Raw genomic sequence first — 10,983 nt, 5'->3', positions numbered from 1 at the left:
TAAAATATAATGTTAAGCAGCATATTGTTGTATGTCATAAAACATGCCTGGGGAGGAATTTTAAGAAAATGATTGGAAAACTTCTTCCACCCTCGGTTTTAAGTGATTTGGGGCTTAATACAATTGACAGTTTGAGAAGCCTACTGAAACCCAAAGGAAAAAAAAAATCTTGTATTATACTATAATATTAAATTACATTAAATAAATACTTGGGTGCAAGAAAGTTATACAGCAGGACACTGCCGCCACCTAGTGGTCACAAAACTCATAAGTAAAATCCTGCTTGCATCCTATTGGCTGATGAAACGTGACGCAACGGGCAAACCAGGAAACCATGTAATTGTAGCTTTTGTTTTCGATTTATGTGACCGTTCCGGTTTCACCTGCAGTTGTAACAGGTAAGTTTGGTTAAATTTATTATCCGTCCTTTATCTAATTATTCTTCAAAAACATACGACGTACTTTCACACCGATACTTACTGTTTGTACAGTAGTTTGCATTGACCTGTGCTGGCTGCATGTTTCCCTTATATTCCTTATTTCCTTACATCAGCACAGATATGGGTGACTTTCCTGTAAACCCTCTGGTTATAATCGGTGTAGGATCCAGCTTCGCCTTTTCTGGCCTGTTCTATCATTTATACCAAGAAAAGAAGAAAGAGTTGAAAAAGCTGAAGGCAAGTACATCATTGTCTTAAGGACTTTTCAACTATCAATACAACTCTGTTTTTTTGTTTGTTTGTTTGTTTTTTACACTGATTTAAACACTTCCTCATTTCAGGAAATACCCATTTTCAAACCAGATCAACATTTGGTCAGGGTACTGAAAGCGTCTCCCCACAAGAGGCTCCAGTATGTTGCTGTAGAAGGTACAAACATGTCTAGAAAATTAAAACTTTTTTTTTTAAAAATGCATTTTAGTACACAGCTTCCTGTCATTGAGATAACTGACAGATCTCTTCATGTCTGTTTCAAGGTCTGGTCCAGGCAGACGGGGAGCCTCTGGCCAGCCAGTTTGTCCCACGATGCTTTGGTGTGATTCAGAGGATAGCCGCAGAAGAACACTGGAAATACTGGAACACCCTCACCAGGACATGGTACATAAGACTAAGAAATAAAATTTAAAAAGTATTTATCAATCTACAAGCCCATTAATAACAGTGTTATTCCTTCTCCAGGAACTCTCGGACGATGAACTCGAAAGAAACCAAAAACTCTGTGCCCTTCAGTCTGGTCAGCCCTGGGGTCTACTTCACTGACTTGTATGTGAAGGTGCAGAACCCTCTGGAGGCCTCTGGGTGCTACTTGGAGAGGGTTTACCACCGAGTGAGACGCGCTGAGGAGGGCTTGGTGAACGTGGTGATGCAGGGCCTGAGCGGGGAGAAACCTGTGGCGATGGAGGAGAGCGAGGAGCTGCTGCGGGTGGGCACCACCCTGACTGGGTTTGGGGAGGTGGTGCTGGAGGGAGGCCAGGTGATGAGGCTGCAGGCCCCTCAGGATGGCCGCAAGTACATCCTGGTGCCCACTGACTACAGGAGCTTCATAGACGGGCACGAGAGCTCAGCCAGCATGTGGAAGACGCTGACTGCAGTTACTGGCATCACTGGAGCTTCTCTTTTAGCTCGAGTCATTTACAACCTGGTCAAAAAACAGGATGACAAATAGAAGTAGACCTGAAGAGGTGGAGCCTGCAGGTTTAACGGCTTCAAAGGCTGTCATGCAGCCTTTTGAGTGTCTCAATACTGCCTCAGGTGTTTTGTCAACAGACTCCATAATGCAGTCTTGATGCTAAGAGGAATCAGTTGCATGTCTTGATGTGTTTCACTGCTGACAGGTATTTCTTTATGTTGCAAAATGTAGCAACACCCTAAAAGACCAGTTCACAGATTAAACCACTTGTCAAACTTGATCTATCTTGAAGTAAGTAGTAAGAATACTTGTGGTTGTGAGTGGTTCTCAAGGACGCCCAAATTGATATCCATCAGGCCGCGGACCTGTATTTGATAAGATGTAGTCTCAGGGATCCCCATCTGATTAGATTTAGTTATTCCATAACTGTCTATACTGTAGACTGGCAGATTAACAATGAAGAGTGTGAAACCTATGAACAGAATCATCATTCTTATACATTTTATTGACTAGAAATCCATAAAATGATGAAATTAAAATATTTCCCATTTTTCTGGGGATCCCCTGGAGTCCCCTCAAGGACCACTGGGGGTCCCCAGACCCCAGGTTGAGAACCACTGTTTTAAAGAACCAACCTAAGAGTAAAAACTTGTTTAATCACATGTATGTTCACAACAGAATTAGAGGATTTATACATACAGCATATATCTGTACATCTGCCATATTGTTACTTTTTTAGAAAAAATCTTACATTTTACTTATTCTGCAAAAACGTGATTTTCCTTGTGTAAAATCCCTAATATCTCCAGTAATAATTAATAACAATCTATTTATAATAACAGTATATTAATAGGGATAATTGTGCAGCACTGTGACTTTGGGTTAAGATGTCGACCATGACCTGCAACGTCCCCTTCATCTGACTGAAGATTTGAATGAATCTCTCTCATTTCCTGTCATCTCTCCACTATCGCTATCTGATAAAGCCGTACGTGCCCCCCAAATAATTTAAAAATAGAGATAAATAGGGGTGAAATAATAGGAGATTGACTGAAATGGAAACAAAATTGAACCCCGAAGTGGAGCAGGAAAAGAAATTCTGCTACACCAGATTAAACAGATTGGGATCATTTAGTACTACAATGACAAATACAGACAGAACAAAGTGGTTTCAAATGTTAAAACCAAATTCAAATATTAGACTAAAAGTACCCTTACCTGAATTATACTATATATCACATATTATCTCATTACTCATGATCAATGATGTTTTGTACAGTCACTCCCACACCTGTCTCAGAGTTGTGTGCTCAGCTGTTTCTATACTGTAGTCATCCAGGATCTACTCAACTTCAAAGCTTTTATTCTTAAATTGGAGTGAAAGTGAAAGATTCGTGTTTAGCTATGACAAATGAAAATAAGGTTAAAACCTGATCGTAGCCTCTAAGCTGTGATTAAATCATTTTTTCTTCAGTCACTGGACCATAAATGTCATAAGAGGCATGTGACAAGAGATGTAACAACTCAGAGAGGCTTAAAATGCAGGATGTTTAACTAATTAATTAATTATAGGAGTAAAAGAAGGTCAGTTACTTAATCATGGGAACGTTATGTTTTTGTAATCAAAGAGAATTTTTATAATTTTAGAAAGTTTGTGTTACATGCTGTCAAAATCCAATCAAGCTTTTATTTTCCTAATCTTTTGTTTTTGTTTTTAAGATTTTAACTGTGAACCTGATCAAAGAAATATTATTTCATGATTGAAGTTTCCTGTTGTTTTGACAAGATGACATGAAAATCAAATTGGACTGAATCAGTTTAGCCGGTAATCTTCTACCTCTTAGATCATGGTGTTTTTACAATATAATTTTATGAACTGCGGTCAGTGTTGTAAAAAAAAACACTTGTACACAATATTTTAAAAAGGTAATGATTTTAGTCTTGTACTTAATTAAACTGCTTTTCAAAACTGTGTTGCAATACTTTATCCTGTGAGTGAGACAAACGTGGCTTCAACATATTTCCTTTATTTGGATAGTGACATTCACAGCACACAGCCGTCACATGACGAGGCACTATGTGATAAGATGTATGTCAGCTGTACAGAGCAGATCCTGGTGTTTATTAGGAGCAGAAAGCTGTTGTAGAGGATAGAGCAAATTTCTTGACCAAGTTTAACAAAGTCATCTTTGTCCTTTCATAAGTGCTCCTTATTATTCTCCTTCCTCCTCTGAAGACTCCTCAGCCTCCTCCAACCACTGGATGAACTTCTGAAGCTGTTGAGAGAGAATAAATACAAACAGGGCCGTCATAAATTCAGCATTACTGAAAGAGACATCAGGTTAGTTTAGGTGAACAAGTGCTGTTTACACACGCTCATGTTCAGGTATGGAGGACCAACTCTCTCTAAAAACAAATGTAGACACAAATAAATAAAATACATTTCAGGGTGTGATAGTGCAGACGCCTCATGGGCTTTCTAAAACATACAGCTAAACACACGGCTGCTGAAAAGGTCCAGTGTGTGTACCTAGACTCGCTTCTATGCAGGGATACTGTTCATAGGTATCACTGATTCACTACAGTTGTGTCAGAAGGTTCTTCCATTTAATGATATAGTTTGATTGTTTAGTGTATAAAAACCTTAATAACCAATCTCCATATTTCTCTTAGACCATTTTAATTAGTAATTAATTATCATTAGGTCAGGTTTCATACACGTACAACTATAGTTTTGCTTTTTTTTCCTATGAGAATAGTCTAGTAAAAAGCAAAACTACAGGAAAAAACTGAAAATATGAACAGATTAAATGTCCAGGAAGAACGGAAATAACTATTTTTAATTAATATTTCTTTGTCTATTTTTATTCAATTTCTATCTGCCTTATTTTAGAAAGGGTAAAAATTATGTATATTATAACAAATGATTTCTACCCACATCAAAGTTATTTCTATTTGTGCTGCACTGGGACAAGTTGGGAACTTAAAGGTACCCTGTAGAGTTTCTGACCTCTAGTGATACACAGTCCTTCCACACTATCCACTGATCTGCAGGTGGCTTTAATGCACTAATAAATGCAACAATGCACCAACAAAGGAAGGGGAGAAGAAGACTGCAAGATATAAACATGGATATAAACAATGCAGGATTTAAAATACTTAAAAATCAGCTTTGAAATGCATTCAACGCATTTGTTAGACCACAAGAATACACAAATTTTTGGTGAATAAGACTCAATGTACACATAACTTTTGTTTGTTTAGAGGAAAACTCCACAGGGCTCCTTTAATATTATGTTTTTACATTGGTTTCCTACCCCAGCAACTGAACACTCAACTTGTTTATTGTATAATGGTGAGTCCTGTGTCTTCACTGAGCCTGCTATCCCTGTACCTAGCACCTACCCCTTGGTTCTTGCGCAGCTGTCTGCTCTTGTCAGAGGTAGCTCCCTGGGAAAACCAGCGTAGTATCATGTCCTCCTCCAGGATCTCCAGCTGGTACATGTTCATCAGGACCTGGATTAAAAATAATGCAGCATTTTCAGCTCCAGGCTTGATGAACACACAGGAAACACTGCACAGTTATAAGCATCCCAGTGGCTGGTAAACAACCAATATCATGTCTGGTAATCTGAGATGACTTTAACAATAAACTGTTACATCTCAGCAGACTCCTGATTAAACATGATAGTGTTGATTGAGCCTGACCTTGACCATAGCAGGCCAGTGGCTCTCCTGCTCCAGGAAGTGCTCCTCGAAGGCAGCCAGACAGTCCAGATGGTCCTGTGCTCTCTTCACATAATTCTTAAACACTGGTGCCCATTTCTTTAATAACTAAGAGGAGAACAAAGGAAAAAAAGTAATGTATTTGTCTTCCCTGCATCCTTTCTGTCAAGTGTACGGTAACATGAGAAAATAATCACCGGCAGGAGGAGAGCAACATATTGGGATGGGGTGAGCTGGGGACCTTGCTGCTGGAACGGGAACTCCAACAGCACTCTGGTTAAAATCTGCATCACCTCCTTCAAACTGATATTGTAGGCGTACCTTGAAAGAAAGAAAGCATGTCAAACTCAACGTGAGACATCAATCTCTTTAAGAGTGAGCGACTTAAATGTGAGCAATTATTAGTGACTCCTTACTTCAGAGAGTTGATCTCGAGTACAAGGTTGTCACAGCTGATATTTTCCTCCAAGCCTCTCTGCAGAGTCCCCAACACCTCCATCTGGAAGACTGAACATGAACAGAAGAGGGACGAGAGTCAGAGGGGAGGAAGTCTAGACTCTCTACACATTGAGGAGATTTAAGTCCTCATTGAAATCATAGATGGCCATCTGTAGGTAAGTGTAAAAAGGTTATGTTCATTAATCACCTAAAACACAGGCAACGAAAGATGAATACAAATGCACAGATGTGTTCTTGTGAGCACATAGTGATCATTGCAGGGAGAAGCACTAGAACAAGAAATTAAAACTTGAATGATACCATCTTAAGGGGTAAACTGCTGCCACTGAGAACACCCATCTAATGCAATACATGTGTGTATACTGTTCTAAAACAAGACAATTAGATGACTTAAGTGAACTTTATTATGAGACCACCATGTTTCAGCTTGTGGCCTCTATCAGCTTAAGTGACAGACTAATTGGACTACTGAGAGGTAGGCTATCATAATTGGTTTTGTGTCATTGGCCAGCAGGGGGCAGTCAGTCACATGGTTCCGCAAGCAGGTGAGCTTAACAACTTGAATCCCACCTTTGACATCATCCATCTCAGGGGAGGGGATCACTGGATCGTCAGGACCATCCGGCTCACTGTCCTCGCTTTCGCTCTCAGGGTCAGGGTTCAACACCAAGCCTGGAGGACAAGAAATAAAACACAGGCTGTTGGAACTCAGGACTGCAGCATTGTGGGAATTGCCGTTTTACAGACTCATGGATTAACTAAACAGCCCTACCCCAGAGACACTGCGACAGCTCTTCGTCCTCCGTGTCATCCAGACTACTGGCCTTCCAGATGTAACCTTTTCCCTCTGCTCCAACCTCTGCTGGGTTGAAAACTGGAGGACAGAAGAAAATAGAGCTCACTACCAGACACATTTATGCAGTTTTTTTTTTTTTTTTTAATGTATCGATACTGAATCAATACACACCTTTCTGTTTGGTCTTGTCTTTATTGTGCCCGACCTCAGCATCGTCACTGAGGAATTCATCGTCATCCTCTTCCTCCTCCTCCTCTGGGTGGTGCATGGACACCACAGTGGCTTCTGGTAGAGATATGTTTGGTCCAATCACCACCTTGAAAACAGTTCACAGGCAAATGAAGTGTGGAGATATTTCTGGTTATATCGTAGCTCCACCACCATCGAAACACCCTCACAGTTAAGCCAGAACATTTTAAAATACTGACACAGTGAGATGCAAGTGAGTAGGTCTTAGTAACAAAGGAGTCTTCTGGACTACCTCTAACTTCTCACAGACTTGGGAGCTACTTTAAGTGACATGCTCTTCACATTCTCCCTTACTTGGCCAAGGAGGAGCTACTTTTAACCATAAATGACTCAATCAAATTTTTGAGAAATACTCCTATTTGTTGTCTTGTCAAGATCTAGATGAGAAGATCAATATCAGTCTCATGCCTGTACAGTAAATATGTAGCAACAGCCAGCAGCGGGTTAGCTTAGCTTAGCACAAAGACAGGAAACAGCTAGCCTGGCTTTGTCTATGTGCCAAAATAATTCTCTCCTGGTTGCCTGGCAACCTCACAGTGATGACAGGACTTCAGGAGGTCACTGTGCCCGGCCAAGAAATAATAAATAAATAACCAGCTGCTTTACACATATGAGAGTGGTATCAATTATCTTATCTAACTCTCTGCAAGAAAGGAAGAATTTCCCAAAATGTCAAAGTATTTCTTTAATTTCTGTTTTATGGTATAATCAACTATTTTTAAATCTGCTGCCAAAACATAGGAACCAATAACACCAAATACAGTGCTCAAAACTTGTACATTTAGCTGACATGGTTATTTAAAATTAGAAAAATCGGTGACAATATATGCTTTACTTACATTGTATGCCAGGACACACTGTTTATTAAGTGTCACGCCTACTTTGACCTCAACATTGTCACAGACCACGGACTGGCTGATCTTCACATTACTAGCAATGTGGACATTGTTCCAGATGTAGGCATGGTCCAGGATTACATTGTCACCTATTCAAATAAAAAAAGAAAGAGTTTTTAACTTCACTTTTATCAACCAACATATTCCAAATCTATTCTTTTCAAACACTTTTAGTTTTGGATCTTGCTGGCCAGCGAGCATACCTATGGTACAGTTGTTACCGATGACACTGTTGGAAATGCAACAGTTGGCACCGATGCTGGTGTCACAGCCGATGAGAACGTTCTCCTCCATCTGGCTGCCGTGGCCCAGGCTGACCCCTGACCCTCTGTAGACATTGTGGCGAGAGTACGTGCAGTTCCGTCCTTTCTGGTCTGTAAAATTGGACTCGGGGGTGAGGGGGTAAACCCACCGCCGCACGAGGTCCGACGACACTGAATCATACATGAGCAAGTTGGACACTCGGACACCGTAACCATCCCTGGTGACATGCATGTGTATCTGGTTTCCCATAATCTGAATTGAATGAAAGAAAATAAATTGTGACATGAGTTGCACTAAATGTCATTTGTTGCATTTACGTAATCCAGATTTAAATAAAAATAACTATTGCAGTTTAATACCTCTTCATTGACCAACATCCCTCTGACAAAGTCATTCCTAGTCTGGTAGTCAAAATTGTCAGTGAAGAGCTCAGCAACCTGAGAAATGAGGACAAAACGCTGTTAGCACATTAAAAAGTAGGAGCTCAACAGTTCTTGTCTCTGGCTGTAAACTGACCTGTGGTGAGCAGATACTGATGTGGCAGTCCAGGAGGTCATGTCTGATTTCAAACTCATCACTGGCACTGTGGAAAATGTTCTGTAAAACACAAGGAGGAGCAACAGTGATTCAGTATTGCACTTCCATATACTAGTAGACTTGTGACAATCAGATAAAAAAAGAAAAGTCAAAATGAATGCAGCACACTCAGAGATATTCTCATTTTTAGTCCACAGAATGTGTCGAGCTAGATCCTAAACTCATTGGAACGCAATAGTTTATTTTACTGAATTCTTTCTGCCTGTTAATGCCTTACATTTCAAACACCACAAATCCACTTGTAACTCAGGCTTTCTATCAAAACGTTGTAGTCTCCAAGCCCAAGCAGAGAATTTTCTTAGACTTAGCTGCCCCAGAGCCCCAGAAGATATTCTATTTGCACAGGCTCGATAGTATTCCCCATGACAAATTCACTAAATGTGCAAAATCACAAGAGTGCACCTTTAAAAATGTGATTATAAAACTCTCAGTTACCATGGGGAACTGCAGCTTCTTCAGCCCCTGTGTCTTCTGGTAGTGTAAAATCCGCTGGCTCTTGCTGTCCATAGCAATAATTACGTCGTCTTCCTCACAGCGAGACCTGTGACCTGGTGATGATTCTTTGAACATCATCGTCATCACCGAGACGTTCTTCTCCATCTTTCGACGATGCCTGAAGCGCAAAAAAAAGATCCAGTCGTTTAAGTTGTTTACGGTGTCTCACACCAAGCGACAGAACAGAGCTTAAAGGTAGTACAGGAGATCATTTACATCATCATCTCTTTCAACTTTATATAAGTCAGATCAGATGGTGTCTTACCTGTGCTCCTGCAGTGCCTGGCTGATGTCAATATTCGATACCACATCTCCGTAGACCAACACAAAGTCTGAGCGCACAAGGGACTTTGCGTCAACATCCCTTAGCACATCCCCAAGGGAGCGGTACAGCTCTGAGGTGATGATGTGGACTGTGTTTGGAGAGGTTGGTCGACACCACTTTGACTTCCTGTCAGACACAAAGACAGATTAAAACCTTTTTCATTGAGCATAATATGCACCGAGGTGGCTCCTCACAAAGCATGAGTGAAACTTACAGTAAGTGTTCCTTGATCTTGCTGGACATCCAGCAGCAGAAGACAAATGTTTCCTGCACCCCAGTGGAAGTGAGGAACTCCAGGGTGTAGTCGATCATGGCAGCATTACCCAGCGGCAGCAGAGCCTGTCACCAGAGGAAATGAGACAGAAGACAAGTCAGCAAGACTAGTGCAGTAACCGTACAGCCTCATGATGGAGGCTGAAACTATCTCCACAAGCATTATTAAACAGAACAAACAGTTCAATCAGGGCCTGAATGCTGCTGGGTTTTTTAAATATACTGTATATAGTTTATTTATGAAATTTTGCCTTTTTTACAACACAAAAAACAAAAACAAATAAGTAGACATGACAAAGTAGAACAAAATCAACTCACAGAAAAAAGTACACGCATGCATGTCACTCCCCACAATGACTGAAATGTCTTTAGGTGGATTGAGGATCACACATAGAGTCCATAGAAGAACCAAGACCAAGTGAGGTCGAGGAAGGCCCCAGACAAAGGCTTTACAACTAAAATCCTGCGGATCAAATCTACATACTATAAAATACAGTACAATACAGTCGGATACAATCAGTTCCCAAGTTGACACTTCACCTTCCTAATATGTTCAATAGAGGATCCCCAGATCTTAATTAACTTAGGGTAAGTATTGGACAGAATATTTTGAATTTCTTCAAGGTATAGACAAGAAACTATGTAATTTAGCCATTTTAAAGCAGAAACTGATTTCCACTCCCTCAGTATAACCCTCTTTGCTATGATTATACCAGACATGAGGGCTTGTTGTTTGAGGAGTCAAAGAGTAGTTGGAGAAACCCGAAATCACAGAGAGACTCAGGATTTAGCTGTCTGCTTTATATGTCGCTGTACAAATGAAAAAATGTCATCCTATATGAATGTTGCAGGTTTAAATGTGTTAACGTGGTTTCGTCAGTGTCACTGCAGCCCTGTCACTGTTTACAGCATGGACATGTTAGCCACTGTTAGCTTTCCAGTTAGCTTAGCTCGCTGCTTACCCGCGGCTGGTCTTTAGTCACCGGGAAAAACCTCCGGTTGAAGCTGTCAGCGACTAAAACAGCCTGCAGCGGCTGCTCTTCTTCTTCCTGCTCACCTGCACCTTTTCTACCTGGGAGGCCAGAGCCTGAGCGACTCTGTTTTCCCCCTTTACCGGCCATGTTTGACGTCCTGATGCTAACCAACTCTGTCATCAGAAAAACCTACGGTGGCGGCGGTGGGACAATTTCGATTTTCGAGTTTGTAGTGAAGTGAAAATGACAACACAATCATCACAGTGTCAGGGATGGGTTACACATCACAGTCTTATGCTC

At 40.8% G+C, this 10,983-nt stretch overlaps 2 protein-coding genes across 3 annotated transcripts; one reads left to right on the top strand and one right to left on the bottom strand.

Moving 5' to 3' along the window:
• Positions 1-312: 312 nt before the first annotated feature.
• Positions 313-3,601, top strand: LOC122993453 (mitochondrial ubiquitin ligase activator of nfkb 1-A). 2 transcript variants are annotated; one of them, XM_044367612.1, is made up of 5 exons: positions 313-398; positions 554-677; positions 782-869; positions 977-1,097; positions 1,179-3,601. In XM_044367612.1, exons 2-5 carry the CDS (start codon positions 561-563, stop codon positions 1,663-1,665), a joined length of 813 nt encoding a protein of 270 aa, XP_044223547.1. In that variant the 5' UTR covers positions 313-398; positions 554-560; the 3' UTR covers positions 1,666-3,601. The 2 variants fall into 2 exon arrangements, with proteins under 2 accessions (XP_044223547.1, XP_044223548.1); XM_044367613.1 differs by having other exon boundaries at positions 314-398; positions 559-677.
• Positions 3,602-3,640: 39 nt separating this feature from the next.
• eif2b5 (eukaryotic translation initiation factor 2B, subunit 5 epsilon) lies at positions 3,641-10,883 on the bottom strand. Its single transcript, XM_044367609.1, has 16 exons — positions 10,672-10,883; positions 9,651-9,775; positions 9,377-9,562; positions 9,052-9,229; positions 8,536-8,616; positions 8,379-8,456; positions 7,959-8,271; positions 7,699-7,844; positions 6,782-6,926; positions 6,587-6,688; positions 6,385-6,486; positions 5,772-5,862; positions 5,553-5,676; positions 5,338-5,463; positions 5,035-5,145; positions 3,641-3,905 (listed from the first exon to the last, which is right to left on the bottom strand). Exons 1-16 carry the CDS (start codon positions 10,861-10,863, stop codon positions 3,843-3,845), a joined length of 2,163 nt encoding a protein of 720 aa, XP_044223544.1. The 5' UTR covers positions 10,864-10,883; the 3' UTR covers positions 3,641-3,842.
• Between the last annotated feature and the right edge of the window lie 100 nt (positions 10,884-10,983).

Source organism: Thunnus albacares, chromosome 12, assembly GCF_914725855.1.
Source record: "Thunnus albacares chromosome 12, fThuAlb1.1, whole genome shotgun sequence".
In the NCBI taxonomy this organism is placed as follows: Eukaryota; Metazoa; Chordata; class Actinopteri; order Scombriformes; family Scombridae; genus Thunnus; species Thunnus albacares.
The sequence above is the reverse complement of the archived record's forward strand: the minus strand, read 5'-3'. Positions and strand labels throughout refer to the sequence as shown.